General features: G+C 40.9%; 2 protein-coding genes across 3 annotated transcripts in view; one reads left to right on the forward strand and one right to left on the reverse strand.

The window, feature by feature from the left end:
* The first annotated feature begins 1,046 nt into the window (after window positions 1–1,046).
* On the forward strand, window positions 1,047–23,547 carry sun2 (Sad1 and UNC84 domain containing 2). Of its 2 annotated transcripts, none has more exons than XM_071517970.1 (16): window positions 1,047–1,246; window positions 10,543–10,651; window positions 10,939–11,054; window positions 11,440–11,817; window positions 12,189–12,248; window positions 12,423–12,494; window positions 13,079–13,227; window positions 13,483–13,533; window positions 13,778–13,816; window positions 14,359–14,553; window positions 15,545–15,682; window positions 16,095–16,194; window positions 16,817–16,932; window positions 17,389–17,562; window positions 18,667–18,756; window positions 19,827–23,547. In XM_071517970.1, the coding sequence occupies exons 2-16, from the start codon at window positions 10,545–10,547 to the stop codon at window positions 19,941–19,943; spliced, it is 1,902 nt and encodes a 633-aa protein (XP_071374071.1). In that variant the 5' UTR covers window positions 1,047–1,246; window positions 10,543–10,544; the 3' UTR covers window positions 19,944–23,547. The 2 variants fall into 2 exon arrangements, with proteins under 2 accessions (XP_071374071.1, XP_071374072.1); XM_071517971.1 differs by lacking the exon at window positions 1,047–1,246 and adding an exon at window positions 6,297–6,431.
* LOC139642915 (uncharacterized) overlaps window positions 18,981–23,607 on the reverse strand; it is a 28,117-nt gene continuing 23,490 nt past the window's right edge. Inside the window, exon 4 of the transcript XR_011695055.1 lies at window positions 18,981–18,994. The gene's annotated coding sequence lies outside the window, so the exon portion shown is untranslated. The remainder of the gene's footprint in view (window positions 18,995–23,607) is intronic.

The raw sequence follows: 23,607 nt of genomic DNA on the forward strand, positions 1-23,607 counted from the left end.
TCGGTAAAACTAAACAGCAGCTGAAGGCGGAAGAGAAACTCTCAGCCGCTAGGGGCCGCACTGTGTTTTGATTATTGTCAAGACCGTTGCATCGAGCTGCCCGAGATCAAACCGGAAAGAGAACATGTTTTCTTCAAAATAAAAGCTTGAATTAAATTTGTTGGGGGGAAAAAAACTTGGGGGGAAAAAACTCTGATGAGGTGAAAATACTATATTGTTGACAACATTGCTCTGACTTTTCTCTTTACTGGGAAAATGTAGGCTACTGTTTGGTATCTACAATAACAATAGTAATAAACTTAAAGAATTATATATAATCAATTTGATGATTATTTTAGCCATATTTCATTCATAAATCCAAATTTAGCCATTCTAAATATTTATTTATAGTATTTTAAAATGAAACCAAACAGTACATTAAAACCATTTTTAACTCAAAAAATAAGAAAGCTGCAAAAAACATCCAGCCTATTTGTGTTCTTTGTTTAATGTTTTCACTTAGAAGATTCCCCCTGGCTCTGATGTTGTTTTGTCTGTATTAATGACTTCTTTGTTTGTATGTGATTTCTATTAGTCAATAAAGATGTCAAAAAAAAGAAAGAAAAAAAAGAAAAGAGGTGTAAATACTCACTGGGATCATTAGTTAGCCTAATTAGTTGGAGTGAAGCAAATGCTGCAAATATAGATATTAAAACACTGTGTTATGGTATATGGTGTATAGTAAGATAGGCTTTGATGACATAAACATAAAAAAACACATCGGAAAACAGACGTCAGCTATCCAAAAGTTCATAGTGTTCGTCAAAGTGTTATATCTCTATGGATAATGCATTGTTTGACTTAACGGTTCTGCGGCCACAACGGCTTCGAACGTGGCTCAGCCAATCAGAACTTTATTTTGTACAAGTTGACCGGACGTTGTAGTTTTTACTCTGGCTAGCTTGACTTTGCTAGTAGCGATACCTCCTAGCTGTCACTAGAAGCATCTGCCTGTCTCGCCGCTTCAGACTGCAGCAATGTAATCTAGTTTCATACTTCACTTAATGGAAATTCATAAATTACGGAGACGTCGGTGTGAGATATCGGTAGAGTTTAACAGAGCGGTGGTATTCCTTTAAACGGAGCTTGGTCGTTAGGGCTGATTAGAGGATTACCGTTTCCTGGCAGACGGAATTTGACAGTTGTCCGCCTGGTTGTTGTTGGTGTTTTGTCCTGCTGCGACTGACTGGCCTCCCACCATATCGGGGTAAGTTAAGGATACAGAGAAAACTAGCTTAAGTCATGTTTCCCATTGTTCTCGTTTGGTAACGTGGTTAAATATTTAGAAATGTCGTGTGTCAGTTTTCCGGGCGCATCTCGCCATGCGCTGCTCGAGGATGCTTTTGTCGGTTGGTTTGGTGCTGTTGTGTTGCCAGATACCGTTTATCGCCCACAGCCTGCAAAAAATAACATTTCGCATTCAGGCCAAACTACATGTTAGTACATATAGGAAATGTATTACTAATGTATTTTTGACTCTACAAATAGGCTCCATTTGTTGCTATGCGCTGTTGACAACATCTCCAATTTTTGTATATCCAAAAGGTAAAAGGTCATTTTGGTTACTCAAAATGTATTTCCAATGAATGTCAACTAGCAACATGTAGGCTTCAAAAGCATTTGTAGCCAATTTCTGCATTTTCTTTTTTCTTTTTTTCTTTTTTTCTTTTTTTTTACCATAGGCTGATTTATATCTAAACATATTTTGAAGTAATTGGGAAATGTTTTTTTTCCATAACCTTATGGAAAGAAGACATTATTAAGTACTACCATAATATTCCAATATTCCTAGGAACTTCTCAATGGTGAGTTCATAGTGAGCTTATCCTACTTCATGGTATATTCATCACCTATGGTATCACTATAATATTATATTATCCCTATATAATATTCTTACACTATTTCTATACGAACACGTTTTGCTGAAACGTAATATTTGCATCATATCCTTCTAAAGTTTAAGATTGGATTCCTATTGCTGTTTTTCCTTAGTCATACTGTATACAGTATGCTACAGTATATGCAAACAAGAAAGAAACTGGTCTTGTTCCTACAAAGGAAGACCAGCTGTATCATTAGGGTCTAATATTAGATATGATGCAACCAGCTTGTAAGCACTATGGGCCTAAGGGTGCTTTGATGTTTCATCTTAAATGATGTAGCCTCAGAAAATAGGCTAGACTAAACAAAGGCCCTTTCTCTCTACATTTTGACTATCTAGGCCAATGACTCCCAAAGTGGGGTCCAGGGACCACCAGGGGTCCTGGAGGGTTCTGTAGGGGGTCTGTGTAAAAGTCTGTGTATTTACCAAAGTTTTGGCAGATGGTGTTTCTTGGGGCAAAATCTTCCAATCAAATGGGATCTAATGTGTATCTACTTGGGGGGGTTGGTGACATGAAAAAGTTTGGGAATATCTGACCTTGGCTACTTGTTTGCAAATGATGGATCTGCTTCTTCTGTTTCCATTAGCAAAGGACTGGGCAATAGTTCAATATTGTCGTGTATCACCTTTCAAGAGAATCATGTCAGGATGAAATAACGATAGTGATTTCTTATGAGTATCATGATTTTTTGTCTATATCACCCAGTCGTAAGTCAGCATAGGCTATTACGATGGAGGGTATGTAGAGAGAGAGAGGGGGAGAGAGAGAGAATGCATTGTTAGCATCTGGTTCACATTGATCCCAACAGGGAATAAGGTAGCCTAGCTGTTGTAGCTAATTGACTGGGTGGTTTGCATTTTTCCCCTGTAGATAGCCTGTACTTTACAAAGGGCTGGGGCTATTTATCTAGTGCCATGCACACAGATGACTCACCTATTCTCTATGTCTGAGTCACTGCTCACTGGCTCACTCCTAAAGTTAGCCACAGCATTAAAATTGGGCGCCAGTTTATTCTGGGTTGATGAAGACTGATTCTTCGCATTCCTTTCTTTTCACTCTCCTTCCTTCTGTATTCACTTTCTATTTATTCTTCTGCCCTTCGTTCATGCATTTTTTTTTCTCTCTCTCTCCATTTGTTTTGCCCCTCTCTCACAAACCTCTCTTGCTTTCTCTTTCACACCAACAAAACTCTCCTACACGTACTCCCTCTCGCAATCTCACACTCAAACTCTCACACACATAAAAACACTCTGCATCCCCCTGTCTCCTCTTTCCTTCCCTTTGTCACGCTCGCTCCCTTTGTCCATCGTTCATCTCTTCGTCTTTGTTGCGCTGCCCGTCTCTCTCTACCTTTCTCTCCACCCTGTCGATGCCTTTGTCCCGATCTATCCCCTCCTCCTTCACCTCTCTCGCTCTCTTTCTCTCTCTGTTCTTTCATTTCCCTCTCTTAACTCACTCTCCCAGTGTTTTGGTTTTTGCCATTTTCCTTGTTCTTCCTTTCCCTCTCTCTCTGTCCTGTCAGTGTCTGTGGTCAGGCTGCTGGACCAGTTACAGTGCTCCACCCTGCCCGGCCCTCAGCAAACACACCATCACCACATCTCGCTCTCTGCTCCCTCAGCTGATGGCCAGAGAGCTTGATCCAATTTAGATGCCTGCACTGGCTTATGGGGCTCACGTGCGTGTGTGTGTGTGTGTATGTATGTTTCATGTGAAAGTTTTAAAGCTACACTAGGCAGCTTCGCACGTTGGCGGCTACAAATGGGCATGACAGGTAACAGCTTGAAAGATTTGAACTTAAGTACCCATAAATGATCTAGGCCAACTGCACAGTCTCAGTAAACTGCACACAGAGCGCTCATGTTTCCCATGATGCTTTATACCAAAGGAAACGAAATGGACAAGAGAGGCAAAAGATCTAATGTTGATTAGATTGCTTTCTCTGGGCGGAGAGCTGCTCACTGCTGGTTAGGAGACAGTTTGTATTTCACCCTTTCTTAAGTGTTGATTTGTCTCTTCCTGCAGGTGGTGAAGTGTACATACCCCAACATCAGAATTTCATTTGGGCAAATAGGGAAAAGATGGTGGGGATGGGACACTTCTCTCTTCTCTGCTGCAGCCCCACTTTGTGATTTAGGCTGATAAGACGGGTGTATTTTTACATAAAAATCTTGCCTAGTGTGGCTTTAATGTCACATGGCCTGAATTCTATTTTAGAGGCTATTGCGTCCCACAGCGAATGAACAGCACCGTCTGTGTCTTTCTGCTCACGACTCCCACAGGAGCTCAAATAATTGTCCTTATATCAATACAGGCTGTCGATACAGAGCAGACATTTACACATGGAGCAATTGTACCACAAGGACACACAGTGACCATGGTAAAAATAGCTTTTTCTGAAAAGCTCCACAATGTAACCCTTGAACTCATTTTAGTTGAAACAAGGCTCTTGGAATTCAAACGGTCTTGCAAACCATTTCAGGAACAAAAGCAGCTTTTCTGAGTTCAGAGTATGAATGGCCAATTCTAAAATGTAATTTGTTTTTGAGGTAGAGTGATGATTAGCTGGAAACAATCCTACAATATATCAATTGGAATGGAGGTCAAGGATGGGGAGGTGAAATGAAAGAAAGAAGAAAAGAGGGAGGAAAAAGGCAGTGAGGAGAGAAGGAGCTTTGTGAAGGAGAGTATCTTGTGAACTGAGGAGGAGGGGGTTGGTAGGAGGGGAAAAGTGCTGAGCTAGGCTGCACTGAGGCAATTCAAGTGGAAGGGAGGATTTAAGGGAATTATGGTACAAACTGCTCCCCTCTCTGCGCTCTTAGCTAAAGCCTCTTGACGTACTAGGAAGAGGGAAATGCTAATTGTGTGAAAGAGAGGCGTTTGTTTGCTCACATACAAACAGAGGCTGTTGTCGCTGTGGAATGAAATGCTCATAACCCTTGTGGCTGTTTTTTCTTTTTCTCGATTTGAACCTTCACATGGTCTATTTTGTGCTGAGGACATTATGTTCTGTGAAACCATTTCAAAGCCCATCACGTAATTAAAAAAGCTTGGTTGTCAGAAGAAAAATTGTTTTTCTCAATTTCTGAAATGCTGATATGAGGTTTTTATGTGATAGCAGTGTTGTGTTTCACTTAGCCTACACTGTTGTGACAGTGCTGATGCTCTGACCTTTGACCGCTTTACTATTAGTTGCTTGTAATGTTGGTGATCAAGGAATTGAAGCTTATTCCACTGTTGCACTTGTAATTCTCGCAGGATAAGAGCACCAGTGGGTAATATGCAAAACAAAAATGCAAGAACTCATTCTTATTTTCATAAACAGTATGTTTGAGTAGTTGTAGTGTTAGGGAGAATTTACACAAATTCACAACTGGGAGCTGCCCAGCACTGCCACACTGTTATCAGTGTCCCACTGTAATGTTTTGGCTTTCAAAGTTCTAATAAAAAGTTTGCTTTGAGAAAACGTTGCCTTAACTGAAGAGAGGCAAGTGGTTTAATGAGGGGCTATGATTTCAACCGGTTGAGACCTACTCATTCAAAACGATCAACAAACACAAAGCACACAATTATGGTACTTTTTAAAGCTTAAGTTAACTGGTAGTCCTTTGATGACAAAATGATAATACTTTTTACAGATTTGATCCTCTCTATTTTAGAGATATTGAGTGATGAACTTATGATTGATGACGATTTTGAAAAAGGGAAACTTGAGGGTTGTGAAAATTAACGTCTCAAATATTGAATTGTTTTGCCAGTGCTACAGAAAAATCAGTTTGAGTATCACACTGTTGTTCTTATTTACAGTAAACAGAGGAGGCTTGTGTGTTGGGTCCGTTGGCAACCACAGTGATGGACTGTTGTTAGGCGTGGTCATGTGTCATGCTGCTGTTATTGCCTGATGACATCATCGACACTAGTCTAGTGACGGTTTAACCACTTGTCTCTTTTCACTCTCAGACCTAATTTGCTTGTCAGACTGAAAAAAGCGGCACACTCACCCAGTTCAAGAGTTTCGTGTACAGAACCAGTGGAGGATGACAAAGAAGAAAAAATTATACACACTGAAAAAACTATATTGAGCGGAAGGCCTTAGTAGAGAAACATTTGTGCTGTGCATGTGTTTTATAGTCTGCACTGATAAAAGTAATTCAAATGAGAAAAATCTAGAAATGAAGTAAGCCTCAATGCTGTTTTTTGCGTGTGAAGTTTTTTTTTTCTTTTCTGTGTGTGTGTGTGTGTGTGTGTGTTTTCACGCTGACTTCCTGTCTCTATCTGTTGAGTGCAACCAGCCACAGCTTCCCCTTGTATCTTCTTCTGCAACTCTTTCCACCAGCGTGAGTTAGACCTAGTTACCGCTCTGCTGTAGCCCTGTCACGACATCAGGACACTTAAAACCTTAACCAGGCCGGTCTTTGTGAGAATACAAGTCTCTTGTACATGGGAGACCTGGCTGCCAGAAGGCTGCCACACATAAAGTTACAGCACCGGATCACAGAACACTGTCTAAAGGTTAGTGGTTTTCCTAACAGCTTGGAGCATTTTGAATAATGTTGCTGGGGAAAGGAGATTTCAGCAGGCTTTGTGAAAGTTAACAGAAGTGGTTTTCATAGAGCTGAACAAAGCTCAATGTAGTGCTCAGACTAACAATTTCTAACAACTCACTTTTAATGGCCGGATTCTCTAGCAGCTGTTATTTTGTTCTGTTGCTTCAATGGAGAATTCAGGCAGAAAATCCAAGATGTCAAAATTTTTTGCTGATGAGTTAATTCAATTCTGTGTGTTTGTGTGTCTCCTGTTGAGACACATGCCTTTTCAAAATTGTGTGATGAGGCCAAAACACCCTGCTATGTTAATTTCTGCTTTATTGGAGAGAGCACAGCAGAGAGAGAGAAAGGAAAGATAAGAGAGAGAGCGAGAGATGCAACAAAGTCCTAGATTGGATTTGAACCCAGGATGTTATGATTTCATGGTAGCCATTAGGAAATGCTTCAGACTATTTTATGAGACTCTTTTGCCCCTCAATTTTGTCTTTTCCACCTGTTCCCTCCACAGGGAGGTCAAAGGTCAGGATCAGCTATAGAGCGGCATCCCTGGAGCTGGCGGGGACTCAGTGTTTTGATCAGTGACACTTCAGCAGGGATCAGTTCTGGGACTTTCTGGTTACAGGACTATTTTTGAAATGGCAATATAAAAATGAATTAGTAGAGCGCAGGTGCGCCAACCGGTTGGGATGTGTTGTCTTTGCTATCATAACAGTGGTTTGCAAATAGCTGTCATCTTTAAGCTGAAGTCTGCTGCATTTTAGTGAGGACTTTTGTATTCCTTAGAACTGAATTGTTATTATGGCAGTAATATACGAGAGGCCATTCTCTACTGTAATTATGGGCACAGTGCTTGGTGTGGTTTGAAGGAATTATCAGTACAGTGTGCATGCATCTCTGACTCATCACATTGCTTGGCTGAAAGTCCCTCTTCCAGCAATAATACCTAAGAAGTCAGTTTCTACTTTGATGGTGGGTTTTCATCGGTGATGGCGATGTTATGAGGCGGTTCACTGTCGTAACCGTTATCACAGTAAAGAATGCCCTCTTGTGTATATGGTTTTTATACGACATTTATGCGTGTGTACTGACTGAAAGTTTTCTTCAATGCAAAGTACATACATGAGAATAAAAAACAGGGGGAAACAAGAACGAAACCCTTACTGGCTCCCTGGTTACCACAAGAGTTGGCATAGCAACCAGTAAAGCCTGGTGAGCTGTACTTTGTGGTAAATATCTGCATGGTGCAAGAGCACGTCTTTGACCAATCAGATTGCTTGGCTTAAACTACCCGTTATATAATGATTGTGATGTTAGCATGTCCTGAAGTTTACATGGCAGATTGTTTCTAACTAGCATGACGAAAAGATAGAGCAGCTGGATTGTCAGATCGTCCTAAATCACCTGCTGCTCAGCTCTGACGTTTCCTCAAAAATCTGTTTCATCGTAACTATGGAGGGTCGGTTGAGGTACGGCAGTTCATGTGTGTGTTTCTGTCAATGTATGCATGTATGTACAGTGTATGCTCTGTGTGTGTGTCTTTGTTCTGTAGCATGGATGTGTCTGTGTGTGTGTGTGTGTGTGTGTGTGTGTGTGTGTGAGCAGCAGGAGCGGTGCTGTAGATTAGCTGGATTACAGACGGGAGGGATTAACCAGGAGAGCATCTGTCAGAGAGCTGCTGCTGCTACTCCTGCTGTTGCTAGTATTACTACTGCAGTACTTTCAGTGGTACTAGTACCCACTACTAATTACTGTTACTACTTCTACTAGTTACTGCTGTTACTACTATTATTACTGCTAATTAAACTGCTACTGCTGCTGTTACTGCTGCTATTACTACTGCTACTACTGATATTTAACTGGTACTTCTACCTACTGTTACTGGTACTGCAACTGCTTCTACTACTACTGATACTTTTATTGGTACCTCTACCTACTACTAACTACTGCTACTACCACCGACTACAAAGTACTGCTTCGTGTACTGTTGCTACTGCTACTACTACTCCTACTTAAACTGATTTGAATACTGTTGCTGCTGCTGCTATTGCTACTACTACTGCTGCTGATACTTTTACTGATACTACTACCTACCACCTACTGCTATTGGCACTGCTTCTACTACTACGACTACTACTACTACTACTAGCCTACTACTATTACTAACTACTGCTACAGTACCCACTGCTACTGCTACTACTACTACTACTCTACAGCTATTATTACAGCTACTATTACTACTACTCTTACCATTACAACTAAGACTACTACTACTACTACTACGACTACTACTGCTGCTGCTGCTATTACTATTACTATTCTGTCAGCTATTACTTAGGAAAACATCAGTCAGACTAAAGATATAAAAACAGAGAGGAGGGGGGCATCATTCTACAGGGCAAGTGTATTTTAAGAAACTTAAATTCCATATTTGTTTGTATTTGTTGACTACCAGTTTCATTTTTTGGGCTGTCACCACTGTCTGGCTCCTTTGTTTAGGGGGGGAACAAAAACTAGCCTGCAGTAGCCTGGTTTACCTCCTGTCAGCATCAAAGCTCAACAATGGAATCAAACACATTCAAATCAAATGTGACATTCGTGAGAGCTTAACTCAATTCATCAGGATCTGAGGTAGTAATTGTCCCGTGTGCTAGTAATTGTTCTTAAAGAACATTAAGTGTTTTCTTAAGAATAGCCATATTGAAACCTTGGTATAAACCATGTGATCCTGATATCAAGGTGGATTAGATGACTGTCCGTTATGTGATGGACTGAATCCTTAGGCAGCCCGTTTGAGTTGTAGCCTATTCTTTGAAAAATATCAGGAGGGCTGACAAAGATCTTGCTGGTAAAGCAAGCAGCCAGCAAGTATTGGGAGCTTGGATCCATGGCATGGGCATAGAGTTGTTTTTTTGTTTTGTTTTTTTATTTCATTTCATTTTCATACTTTTTTTTCCAGCTCCTGTCCAAAACAGGTTGGATTTACACACTTACTACATTCTCTACTATACTTTTACTTCTTTTACTGGTTGGGACAGACCTGAAGCATGAACCCATAGCTGTGATGAGAATTACCAGTATGATGGGATTTAAAGAACAAATGTTATGGTGTTAACCTTTGAACCTGTGATACCTTTAAAGGAAAAATCCACCTTCAAATACTCTTACACTTAGCCTATATCATCAGTCTGTGTTCTAGGCGTTAGCCTACTTTGTGATGAAGTCTTGTAATTTACTTTATTTTATGTACCCACTTTCCCTCAACCTGCCTCATCTACTTTTACTTCAGTTATTGATTTCCTGCTTTTCAGATAATGCCTTTTCAGCCCAGAGAATGTGCCTGAACTTGTTGTATTCAGTATGTGTAGGTGGAGAGAACAATAGCAATAGTGATAGCAATAGCATAGCAAGAACAAGAGAGCAAGAGTTTTTCCAGTTGAGTGCTGGCTGCATTGCATTCTGGTCTATTGAGGCTACTGCCTCCTCTACATATGTTGGATGTCTCTGTATAATTGCTCAATCTGTATGACTGTTGAACATTGGTGCAAAATGGCAGCTCGAGGAAGAAGCCCTTGCTCTTAGATTCTGAGGGATTCTGAGGGACCAACACCAAAACCTGAACCGTTTACCGTTGATGTTGTAGATAGTTGAACATTTTTCTGCTATCACACTCCATTGTAGCTGCGCTGAAAATATCTAAACATGATGTCACATCGTCTGTTTGGCCAGTTATTCATGCGAATAACAAAAATACACCACCAAACAACAAAATGGCCTAGAAGTGCAATGTGCATTGGCAATAATAGTTTTTTAACATGTTGAAGTGTTTTTATTCACTTTGTGCCTAATAAACTGAGGCCAGTCATGCACACAGAGCACTACAGACCACCTCCTGTCAGCGTAATCGAACAGGTTGTGCAATATAAAACAGCTCATGAAGACAGCAGCACTGGGCTGCATATTCTCATGTTGTCATCTGATACAGTAAGCAAACATGTCACAGTAATCATCTCTCTCTCTCTCTCTCTCTCTCTCTCTCTCTCTCTCGCTCTCGCTCTCGCTCTCGCTCTCTCTCTCAGTCATGTCTCGTAGGAGTGCTCGCCTGGTGTCAGGCGGCTACTACCATTCGGACGAAGAGTCTGACTCCAGTAGCGTGACGAACATATCTTACCGTGAGAGTCCTGTCAGGTATGTGACTGTGTGTGTGTGTGTGTGTGTGTGTGTGTGTGTGTGTGTGTTGTGTATGTGTGTCTGTGTTTGATTTGCAACTCGGATTCTGATTCGTAACTCTTTTTAAATTGTAATTTTTAGCACCCTTTCTCCCTCCTTTTCTCTCTCCTGCCTTCTCTCCCTCCTTTCTCTCTGTCTATCTGTCTGTCTGTCTCTCTCTCTCCCTCTCCCTCTCTCTCTCTCTCTCTCTCTCTCTCTCTCTCTCTCTCTCTCTCTCTCTCTCTCTCTCTCTCTCTCTCTCTCAGGGTTTTCAAGAAGAAGGTGGGGAGCCGTAAGGCCGGTTCTCGTACCTCCAGCAGAGCCAATAGCAATGCTAGTTCTCCCAGCACCGAGCTGCCAATCACAGCAGACCAATACGACGGTAATAATGACATCACTTCCTGCAAGTACAACAGTAATAATGACACCATTTCCTGTAATAGTAATACAACTTCCTGGCCCTGGAATCACTGAGTGGCTGAAGTAGGGCTGGGGACATTTCACATTCACAGAAATCAAATGAATTCAGAATGTAAATTGGAGATGCTATTTGGTTAGATTTGGTTTGATAGAGCATTATTAATTATTTAATTCAAGATATGATGTATATATATATATATATATATGTACATTTTTAGAAGTGTTACAAATTTTGGTTATTTAAGAAAAGGAACTTCCTAAATTGAATGGTAAATGACCCCAACTCTGGGTTCTGCTGCTCTTCTTCTCTCTCCTCCTCCTCTCTGTTCTCTCCATCTCTCTCTCAGGTCTGAGTCCGGCCCTGCAGTCCAGTCAGACCCAGCAGACCATGAGGACCGTTCCCTACACCCCGACCACGGCCACCCCCCGGCCCGCTCTGACCCCAACGTCGGCCCGGAGCCAGACGCCCACCGGCTGCCCCTCTGTTCCCCCGGAGAAGAGCCCCTTGTCCGGGCTGTACGGCTCCAGCCGGGCCGGGTGCCACTACAGACCGCACCACAAGGACCCGAACCAGAGCAGCATAGACAGTTCGGGGTATTCGTCGTCTGAAGGCCATTACAGGAGGCCCGGCGCCGATGGCAGCAGCAGTGGTGTCAGCAGTGTCAGTGGGGCTCCTGTTACTGGACACAACAGCAGCAGCAGCAACGGCTCTCCTAGTCAGACGAGTGAGTGAGCGTGCGAATGTGTGTGTCTATGTGAGTGTGTGTTTCTGTTTATATATTTCTATGTATCTATCTATTTTCCCGGATCCCTCTTTGACTTGGCCCGCCCAAAGGTTTCTTCCATTTTTTTTTTTCTTTACAAGGTTTTTTTTTTTTCTTGTTTTTTCTTATATGCATTGAGGGTCTAATGCTGGTGCTGGGTAGGATAGGCTATGTAGAATAGATAGGCTGTTATGTCATCTCATTCTCTGTGCAGTCCTGTGAGACATGCTTGTGATAAAGGGCTATAGAAATAAACAAACTTGAACTTGTGAGAGAGTGTGTGTGTGTGTGTGACTGTATAATGATCTCAGTGTTTTCTATGTTTTGTGTAGGCTCAATCACATCGGCAGTCGCTGCAGTACAGTCAAGAATAACATTGCTGACAGCTCTAGGTATGATGTGTGTGTGACTTTGTGTGTATGTGTATGTGTGTGTGTGCACGTGTAGTAGAGTGTGTACTTGCATGTTTAGGTGAATTGGTATGTGTGCATGTACACACTGTGTTTGCTGGTGCCTATGTTGCACACAAAATCCCGGCACTTCAACTTTGCTTCTCTCTCCTGCAGCTAATGCGTCATGCAACAGTCGCATGAAGAAGGCTTTTGGCCTCCTCCTCCTGTTCATCATCGTAATTCTCAGTAAGTGACATTTATCATCTTCAAGTTTGCAACTTACGTCAATACGTTACCTGCAAATTTTTCAAACATGCTTTGGAGACACCTCGTCATCCATGGAGACATTGGTAGTGTTTGGTTATGTTGCAACCTAAATCGTTAGAATCTCATTTTCAGTGTTTTCCATGTTTATGAAAAACTGAAAAGAAAAAAACTTTTATGATCACATTGGAGAACTAACCGAACAGACCATTTTTCATCAGTTGACAACTATAACGTTGCTGGCAGAAAGTCAGAGGCGTCTCTAGCTGTGATGATTGGTCTCCAGTTTTTTGTTCACATTTTACGAAGTGACACATGGCCTTTTGTTATGTGTTACCCTCATGAAATTGCCACCAGGCCCGCTCTCATGAAGATATCTTAGAATAGTAGTATTGATCAGAGACCAGTTTGCTTCTTAAGTCATAGTGAACTTTACATGGCCCAGGTTCCCAGGTCAGCGCCTCTGCTCTTAGGTTTATGGATTCGGCCGATGGTTCTTCTCGGCTCAATGTTCCCTCTGTTTCTCAGTGTTGTGCTCAGTGCAGTGTTCCCCCTGTTTCCTCCAGGTATTTGGTTCCTCCTTCCCTTGTTGATCTCTCTCATCTCCCGCATGACCGTCCTGAAGACCCAGACACCGACAAAACCCAAGAGTCAACCTGTTTCCCCTGCCATCCCTCCTCCTCAACCCAACATCATGCATCCTACACCTGTGGTGGTAGGGCTGCATCTCATTGGTTATCTGTGCTAGTTAGATGGATGGATGGATGGATGGATGGATGGATGGATGGATGGATGGATAGATGGATAGATGGATAGATGGATAGATAGATATATAGATAGATAGATGTTATTCATGTCTTACAGCCATACCAACTGATGATCTCTCACTATAAATAATACTTGAGATGTTGATTCATTCTTTTTATGTTACATTGCATTGATAGTATTAAAAGGTTAATCTGTTCCTCAGGACCCAGCCGTTGTCTCAGCCACTGTAGAAGAGAAGATGCAGCGTCTCCTGGTAAGAATCAGATCATCTGGAATTTTGACCATGTGACATGAGAGAAAATCTTATCAGTGTGTTGTTTTAGCTTCACTCACTATAGCTTCACCGAAACTGACTTTGTTTTAACAAAATAAGCTATCTTAATATAATGAATGGAATAATTTTGAGGCCTTACCTGTTGATCTGAATTAATGTTTGAAAATTGTAACCTCTGTGTGTGTGTGTGTGTGTGTGTGTGTGTGTGTGTGTGTGGTTGCAGGGGGAGCTGCTGCTGAAACAGGAAAGCCATTTCTCCCAGGTGAGAGAATCTCTCTCTCTCTTTTTCTGGGAGACCAAAATATACATCCTCCATTTTTCTACCTTCATTTTGTATGTTTTCATCTTTTCCATGGGCGAATGCAGAGAATTTAGGATGCTTTTATGCATGATTTTGTTACTTTCTTATTTTCAGTGATGCAACCTGTTTCATGGAATAGCAGAAAACCAGGGGGTCTAACTAATACACAGAAAAAGATGTAATTAGAAGGCACACAGAGAGCGCAAACCTCCGCCAACGCTGAATAATTCTCCAACTTGCTGTTATGCCTAAAGACATCATTCCTATCTCTTGAAAGTTAAAACTGATTTCTTGACCCTGCAAACATACCCTCAGGATTTAGAATCAAATCTCCATCTCCCTTAGTTTCATAGTTATGGCTAAAAAAACAATCGTCTCATGGTAGAAATCCCACGCCAGCTCTCAGCACCGATTGGACCCATACTCACCTGCACTACACTTACACTACAACACCACCAAGTGGATGACTGACCCTGCTGGCTTACTGTATCTTCCCCTCTCAGATGGAGGAGCGGATCCAGCTGGACATGCAGGGTATGAGAGCCAAGCTGGAGGCTGCGGACTCCGAGGTTCAGCTGCGTCTGGAGAAGGAGGTCGCTGGACTGGACAGGCAGATGGCTGAGTACCAGACAGAAGGCCGCTCCGCCACCGCCAGCCTCGACCTCAGGATCCAAGCTGTGGAGGCCCAGAATGCCAAGGTAACAGACAGAGACGTCTACACTAGAGATACACTAGATGTGTATACTAATGAACTTTATTTGTTTACCACTTTTTATAAGCAAAGTTAGGAGAGTGAATGCAATAAAACAATGCCTAAAATTGTAATAAAATAAAATAGTATTGAAAAAAGGAGGTTAAAATTGGGAAGAGCATTCAAAAGAAAAAGAAAAGTAGTTAAGAATAATAAAATAACAAGAACAAATATCAAGGAATAACAGTAATAAACTTTTTACTAAAATACAAAATGAGGAGATTAAAAATATGAAATCCATTCAAGAGAAAATGGGTTAAAGAAGACTAAATATATATGTAAAATGAAATGAGATTTTAAAAAACAACATATGATTACAAGTTGTAAATAGTGTATAAGTGGGTTTTAAGAAGTCACTTAAAAGATGAAACTGAGTTCCACAGGTAATAATTGGAGAAAAAAAACATAATAACATGCATAACCTGGAAAAAGAAAACAATTACAGAAAAGGGTCACAGTTAACTCAGTAGTAGAAACAATCACATAAAAGAAAGCTTATAAAGTTGGATTTTAGAAATGTAATGGTGATACAGTGTACACATACATATATAAAGCATGCATTCATTTATTCACACATACTCATACACTCTGTGCAACTCCTGTTCTTTCCATGCGATAAACTGACCAGCTGCATCCAGGTGAAAGCTATGATCTGTTATTGGTTTCACCCAATGAATAAATGTCATTAATGAAGGGGAGATGTAGATTAAGTGGAGGAGGCTGGTAAAGGGAGTTTTTTTTTTTAATTTTTTTAAAGACAATAGAGACACATCAGTCGATATGATGCGTCCATAACCCTACTTGTATCTATTATCTTCCTACTTTTCAGAGTCAGTCAATTCCCTGCCGATGATCATCACACTTTGAACCTAACCTCCTTTTTCTGTAGCTTGCCCGGCATAATTTTAGATGTTGCTGTGACTTCCTGTTTCCTGTAGCTGTCCCAGGAGCTGACGTCCATCCAGATGATGCCTCCCCCGGCCCCCTGTCCCGAGCCCAGCACCGCCCCACCCAGCAACCAGCTCACCCCAGAGCTCCAACAGGCCATGGAGAAGTGGCTCACTGACCGCATCAAGGTAGGAAGACACACATGCACAAATCTAGATACATACATCCATAGCTAGAGGATATTAACAGTTGTCTCCAGTCAAATACCATACATGTACAGTATATAATCACATTCACCAAAAGTCTAACACAATATAACTGTGAGGTTTATTTCCATTCTGATCCTGTGACAGTGGCCATTAGTTCAGGGTAGGACTGTGTGAGAAACATTTATATTCTTATTGTGGAAAAAATAACTTAATGAAATTTAAGATTTGAAAGAAAAAAAGATTGAATTAAGGACTAGATTAGTTGAAGCAAAATCTGCCTCACGTTAATCTAATTTCAGGTTAACACGTGCATGCATCTGTGTTTGTGTGTGTGTATGTCTATGCATGTCTGTGTGTGTGTATGTATGCATATGTGTGTGTGAATGTGAAGCAGGAGCAGGAATCCCACAGTCTTATTGGTAAAGAAAGCTGCTCAGACTGCGGACGTCCCGTAGCGGACAAGATGGCCGACTTTGCCCTGGAGTCACAAGGTCGGGAACATGTCCATCTCACAGTCACTGGGCTTTATGTTTCAGTGTTTGGTTCTGTGTAGCTCAGTGGGAAGAGCATTGAACTGACAGTGTTAGAGGTCTAGTTTCCCACTGTGGCCACCCGTGCTAAAAATGTACACATTCAGGGTATTGTCAGGTGTGAACTGTGAGCAGCTTGGTTAATGGGTCGCTCTATTCTAACCGACAGTGGGCGGTGCAAGAGGCTCTGATCGTGTCTATGTTGTGGTTTCATTGAGCTACATAGTTTTGAACAGATTTTTCACTGTTTTGGTATTGCCTTTCATAATGTTGCATCGTTAATATAGATATCAAGCTTTAATAATGTAGCATTTATCGACAATAAACAGGAAAAAACTGACAGGACAAAACAGAGTTGTGATAATAATGAAAGTGTTTCAGGAATTCGGGGTCTACCAGCCACTTTGGCCAGTAGATGAAAAAAATAATTTCCTACCCTGATCATGCTTAGTATTGCATTTGGATACAATAAAGTAGCTTTGAGCTCCTCCTTTACTCTGTGTGTGTGTGTGTGTGTGTGTGTGTATGTGTGTGTGTGTGTGTGTGTGTGTGTGTGTGTGTGTGTGTGTGTGTGTGTGTGTAGGTGCCAGTGTGGTCAGCACCAGGTGTTCGGAGACGTACCGTATTCGTTCAGCATGTGTGACCCTGTTTGGTTTCCCCCTGTGGTATCCGTCTGAGAGCCCACGCACTGTTATTCAGGTAGTCTCTCTCTCTCTCTCTCTCTCTCTCTCTCTCTCTCTCTCTCTCTCTTCTCTCTCTCTCTCTCTCTCTCTCTCTCTCTCTCTCTCTCTCTCTCTCTCTCTCTCTCTCTCTCTCTCTCTTCTTTCTATCCTCTTTCTTCCATCCTATCATCTCAAATCTATTTTATTTCCTCCTCACAGGTTTTGTTCATCCATCACTTCACTCCCTCTTCTCCCCTCTCAAGACATCTCTCCTCCCTCTCTTTTCGTATCTCCACCTTCCTAGCTCCTAATTACCTCTCCCCTCCTTTCTTTCCTCGCTCTCTCCTCTCTCTCTCTCCTCTTTCTCCCATCCCTTCTCCTCTTTCTCTCAGGCTTAGGGTTATGTTCAGGTTCATAACTTTACAACTTGGTCAGAAACTAACAGTCACTCTCTCTCCTCCCTCCTTTCTCCTCCCTCCTCCCTCTCTCACAGGGCTACCCGGTGCTGCTCCCAGGGAAGTGTTGGGCGTTTCACGGTGTCCAGGGCACCCTGGTCATCTCCCTCTCTCACCCCATCAGGATCACCCACGTCACCGTAGACCACCTGCCGCGCTGCAACTCCCCCACCGGCCGCATCGACTCGGCGCCCAAAGACTTCGAGGTTTATGTGAGTGCTCCGGATTCAGAACTGCAGCACGTCACCCCACGACTGGCTTCGTTTTCAAACTGATTTATTGGATTGAAGACTGGATTTGTTTGTTCACTGTTACACCTGACATTAACATGCATCTTGTGTCTACACATGATTTAACTGGATTACATTTACATGAAATGCATCTCCAGAAAACACAATGAAATCAGATTTCTCTTTCCCTCACCAAAACACAGATTGCAGCACCTGCCACTTCCTCATTTACTATTTATGTACTTAAAAAGTGACAGTAAACACCTTGTCTTGCCTGTTCCCCACCTACTAATATCCTGACAATACATTTTTGACAAGCATGTTACTGTCCGAGCTGCCTGTCCTCAGTTTAATTTGCGTGCGTCTTTGGATCCACATGTGTACGTTGATTTCTGTTTACGTAGTTGCTATATGTGGATTGGAGTTTGAGGCAATACAATTTTTGTTGATATTCATAATATTTGTTAACACTGGAGTAAAGCTGTATCTCAGCTGTATTTTGAGTTGTAAAGGGTTAAAGAAGGCCCATAAAGCTTATTTTCCTTCCTGCAGATGTGAATACATCTAAAATTTAGGATGTAATTTAGGTGCGTGTACACTGAACAATGAAGCTGCCCTACACTGCCTTTTTTTGTTGAAGCCTAGAGTAAGGTTAACATGATTTAGCTAAATTCTATAGTTATTATAAACAATAAAAATTGATGATAAATAAAAGTTTTCAGTAATTGCGAGTACAGCGCTAATCTGCCTCCAGGCTGTTTTCTGTGTAGATCATGGTAACGTAAATCTGTGGGTCGTCCTCCAGGTTTATTGCAAGATTGTCCAATTGGACAGTAGAAATAAAACGGACAGAAAAGACAAGGCTGCTAAAAACACAGCATGATCCGGCCCTAAGCTGTCAATAAGTTTCTACACCATTGTCATCAAGACAAATTCCTTCCTATTTATTGTACTTGGCAATTAAGTTGATGATAATTCTCATTCTAAATAGTCAAGACTTACTAATGTAATATCTCTCTCTTTCTCTCTCTCTCTCTGTCTGTCTCTCTCTCTCTCTCTCTCTCTCTCTCTCTCTCTCTCTCTCAGGGGATGGTAAACGACACAGAGGAAGGCACGCTGCTGGGGAAATTCACCTACGATCAGGATGGAGAGTCGACACAGACGTTCAAGCTGCCTGTGAGTTCAGATGGGACAGATTATAAATAGACCAGTTTTGAGTCCAGTATCCTGCCTCCGGGCTTTAGCTTTAGTCCCTGTGACATTTAGCAAAAGTCAGGATTTGACCTAACTGCCTCTTGTGTTACTTATCAAGGGACGAGTCTGCAGAAAGTGTGAGATTTATGTAAACTCTTGTAATGACTTGGAAGCCAAAATACACACAATCTGACTACTTTCATCTTTCTTTTTCTTTGTGCTCTTTCTCATACACATTCTTTTCTTGTTGTCTCATTCTCTTCACTGCTATTGCATTCTATTCTCCTGTCTTCCTCTCCTCTCCTCCTGCCTTTTCTTTCCTCTCTCCTATTCTATTCTATTCTATTCTGTTTTGTTCTGTTCTATTCTCCTGTCTTCTTTTCTCCTCTCTCCTCTCCTTTTATTTTTTCCTATTCTATTCTCTTTTCATCTTATTTTCACTCATGTCCTCTTTATTTGATTATATTCTCTTCTCTCTTCTCTCTTCTATTTTATTCTATTCTCCTGTCTTCTTTTTTCTCCTCTCTTCTCTTCTTCTCCTTTTCTTTCTTCCTATTCTATTCTCATCTCGTCTTATTTTTTTCACTCATGTCCTCTATTTCTATTCTCTTGTCTTGTGTCTTTTCTTCTCTTCTCTTCTCTCCTCTTCTCTCCTCTCCTCTCCTCTCCTCTCCTCTCCTCTCCTCTCCTCTCCTCTTCTCTTCTCTTCTCTTCTCTTCCCTTCCCTTCCCTTCGCTTCTCTCCTCTCCTCTCCTCTCCTCTCCTCTCCTCTCCTCTCCTCTCCTCTCCTCTCCTCTCCTCTCCTCTCCTCTCCTCTCCTCTCCTCTCCTCTCCTCTTCTATTCTCTTCCCTCCTCTCCTCTCCTCTTCCCTCCCCTCCCCTCCCCTCCCCTCTTCTCTTCTCTCCTCTCCTCTCCTCTCCTCTCCTCTCCTCTCCTCTCCTCTCCTCTCCTCTCCTCTCCTCTTCTCTTCTCTTCTCTCCTCTTCTCTTCTCTTCTCTCTCTCTTCTCTCTTCTTCTCTCTCTCCTCTCCTCTCATCCCCCCCTCACACAGAACCCCAGTGATATGGTGTATCGCGTGGCGGAGCTGCGTATCCTCAGTAACTGGGGTCATGTTGAGTACACCTGTGTTTACCGGTTCAGGGTCCACGGAAAGATCGCCTCCACATGAGACAACGGATTCACTGCCAGCGACGCGACGGCTCGCTTCCACATATCAGAATGTATATTTTATAAAGATTATTTGCAAAAAAAAAAAATATATAACTCAGTATTGGTTCAGATCAGGGTATTTGGCTACTTCTCCAGTATGCGGGAGATTTAACGGGAAAGAGACAATGCATGGGTTATTTTGGTCGGAGGTGCGTTCAGGGCCAAATGTGACTGACAGAAGTGTTTTGGTGTTTTGCCGATATCATTCCTGCATGTCAGCTCTCTATAACATTCAGCAGTGTGGTGGGTTGCTTAACGCTGCACTGTCAGCACCGAGGGGAGGGGCTTTGTGCACAAATTAGAGCGTATGCTTGGGTTTTGAATGAATGTACAGTATTGACGAAGAGTTAGTTGCTAAAGTGCTATATATCCACTTTGAAAAAAAATCTCTACCCATTAAAATTATTTGTGAGCTGAAGGTTCTGGAAACTTTATGCTTTCAAACATAAGTGTGCCACAGAATTTTTTAAATCTTTATTATCAATCCTATTTGCTTTAACCACTTCAGTGTTAAAGAGCAAATCCAACACTAAATCACAAAAGGCAGAAAATCGGGTGTTTTGCCTTTGACAGCTGATGCCAAACACCTGCTCTGACATCACTGATTGGGGCGTGGCCAGAAGTGCAACATGCTTTGAAGTTTCACCCACAGAGAGCAGTGCAACAAAGATTTTCTGCATCATGTGATTTGGTGTGGATTTGCTCTTTAGGTATCTTGCTCAGTGGCACCTTGACAAGTCACTGTGGATGGAGGGAAAAGTGTTTCTCATTCACTTTCTCCACCCAGGTTTTCCCAGCTGGTCTTGGGATTTGAACCAGAAGCCAAAAACGTTATCTTAAGTTCATCATTCAGCTTCTCTAAAACATAGAGGATCTAGTTTGTGTTACTATTTTGTCAACTAAGGACATGTTGCCTATATTACAAAGAACCATAATTTGATCATTTTTTTGTGTCACTTTTTTTCAAACGGTGGTTATAGTATTTTGGAACAACTCTTCCTTTCTTTGCTTATCGCTGTTGTGACGGGATCTATCATCCTGTAGACGTCGGGTAGAGATCCAGAGGGCAGCGATGAATGTGGGTGTTTCCTTTCAGTATTTTCTGTTAATGTCCAGTTAATTTTGTTTTAATGTGTCTACTAGCTGCAGTTAGAGTTTGGGTCTAAAGCACTTAACGTCCCAAACAGCCTCTGATGGAAAAAGGTTACTCATATTCCCAAAAAAATTAAATGCAAATTCAACCACACAGTTCAAATTTTTGTTGGATGTATATTTAGCAATATGCAATGGTGGAGATGTTATGATATATGACATTATATATCGTATATAAGATTAAATGAAATCAGATTGATGTCATTATTTCATTATTTTCTATGGAAGTGACAGCACTCTTAACATAATTCCCAAAGTAAGTATTTGTTTCTTCAAATGACATTTTTCTTACTTTGGTACACTGCCAAGCCCAACAGTGGCGGTAAAGTACATAACAGCAAATCATAATAATAAGATCAAGAATAAGAGTAATATGCAGCTTTGTAACATTTAAGATTTTAACATTTTTGTTTCTCGTCGAGTGGATTTTGTAAGTCTTGCATTTTGTTTCTATTACTGGAATACTTGAAAACCCTCCTGCTAACCTCTTTGAAGCATGTCATGTCGACTCCATGACGTCTGGCTTCTTCTTCCTTGTAAATGTATCTTTGATTTTGTTTAAACTGCAGAATTAAGAAACTAAAGTCTTATTTATTTGGTATTTACTTTAAGGGGAATACCATACAGTGTAGGAATTAATATGTTAAACCTGTGTTCTAGGACAGTCCTGTTACTAAATATTTTTTTAGTTTCCAAATGCTATGTAAAATTCATTAGCTGAAGTTCATCATTCCATATCTATTCTGTTTGTGTCATCATTTGGTCAACCAAGGACTAAAGTTACATGGTATGCTTTTAAAAAGTTCTTTAATTTGTTTTAATTAATTTTTTTATGATCAATCATTTTCTAAGAGTATGTGCTACTGTTTTCAATGGGGGATTGAGACAATTGAGATGCAGATTGTGCAACAGGAGCTGCAACTCAGTATCAGGAAGATCCATAATATTTTGTACATTCAGTGTGTATAAAAAGGCCCATTTTCAAATGCACTTTTATCATATTATTCTTTTACTCAGCGTTCCTTCATACAGTCCAGCTCTGTCAGATAGATGTTAATGAGGATTTGGGTTTATAGCAAAAGCTTTTGTGATATCCAGCATTTGGAAAAGAAAGAGGTGACATACTGACACTCTTAAAAAATTCATCCTGTCATGAAATTCAAAATCATTTTGGAAAGTCATTTATTATTTATTAGCTATTTTATAACATTGCTTGTGAAATATATTGACGATGGAATCATTTATATTTTGGAACTATTAAGCCATGAATTTCAATTAACTTTTTTTAATTTGTAAAATGGATATCGTGTATTTTGGAAATTCAAAATCTTTTAGGTGCACTTTTGACTCCATAATGTTATTACATGACCCTAATATACAGTGAGCTCATTATGTTTCCTTTTTGTATTTAAGCTGATGATTGTAGCTTCCAGGGAGGCTCAGTGGTCCATTTTTAATTCATACTTTTAATCTATAAAATATCTTGATTGTGCATAACAGTGAATAGTGATTTGCAGTGTTCAGAATCTCTAGCGCTCCCTGTTGGTACAAGGTGGGACATTTTATTTTATATAAAGAGATTGGATCGGCTTTTGAGACAGCAGAGGGTGTCAAATATATAATTATACCGCTTCAGATATCTTACATTTGGCAGAAATGAATTGATTTCCATCCACTTATATTATTTATGTCAGAAAACAGGTGAAGCTTTTCCATTGGTATTTGAAATCTGGTGAATAGGCCTGTGCAACCCCTCTGCCTTAAATAAAAATGTTTTGTTTTTTTTCTGTATATTTGTGCTCTTTCTTGAACACAGCGCATAAACTCTGTAGTCCTATGGAGAGAGATTGGACTCGTTATTGACAAATGTGTGTATAATGATCCATAAATAAGAGACACATCACAAATCTGTTTTACTATCCACAAACAAATATCTCTCAACTTGTGTTGTCATTTAAATGAGTGTGCAATGATTTGTACAAATGGACACATATTTGTGAGTATGTGTTTTCTCTCTCATACTTTATAGGAAAAACAAAATATATAGAGTATGTTTACAATTTCCATAAGTATTTTTTTTTTGTGATAAGCATTCTCAACTGTAAAATTGGCTTGTGTGTAAGTGTTGAATCTGCATTTGTGGATCAAGTGATACGCGCAGTCCAACCTCTCTCCATGTAGTCCCTCTTAGGCACTTGTGGGTGTGAAGCCATAAGCAACATGGAGAGCAACTCTCCTTTATCAGAGTACAAAGAAGCCATAAAGGCATTTTAAATGAGTCCTAATCCTGGGACTCATTTTCTGTTTTTGATCAAAAAGTCTCACATGTGTGTGTCAAACTTGCTGCAGTATTCATCAGAGTATTTGATTATCAATGCCAAAACTGGGATTTTTGTCTCATTTCCTAAATAAAACGCTTTTTAATATATTGGCTGTTGCAATTTCTGTTACAACCATAGTCCTATTTCTTA

This window comes from Centroberyx affinis, unplaced genomic scaffold (genome assembly GCF_046629955.1).
Source record: "Centroberyx affinis isolate AG114_WGS23_722 - 3 ecotype Tasmania unplaced genomic scaffold, CSIRO-AGI_Caff_v1 ptg000545l_1, whole genome shotgun sequence".
Taxonomy (NCBI): domain Eukaryota; kingdom Metazoa; phylum Chordata; class Actinopteri; order Beryciformes; family Berycidae; genus Centroberyx; species Centroberyx affinis.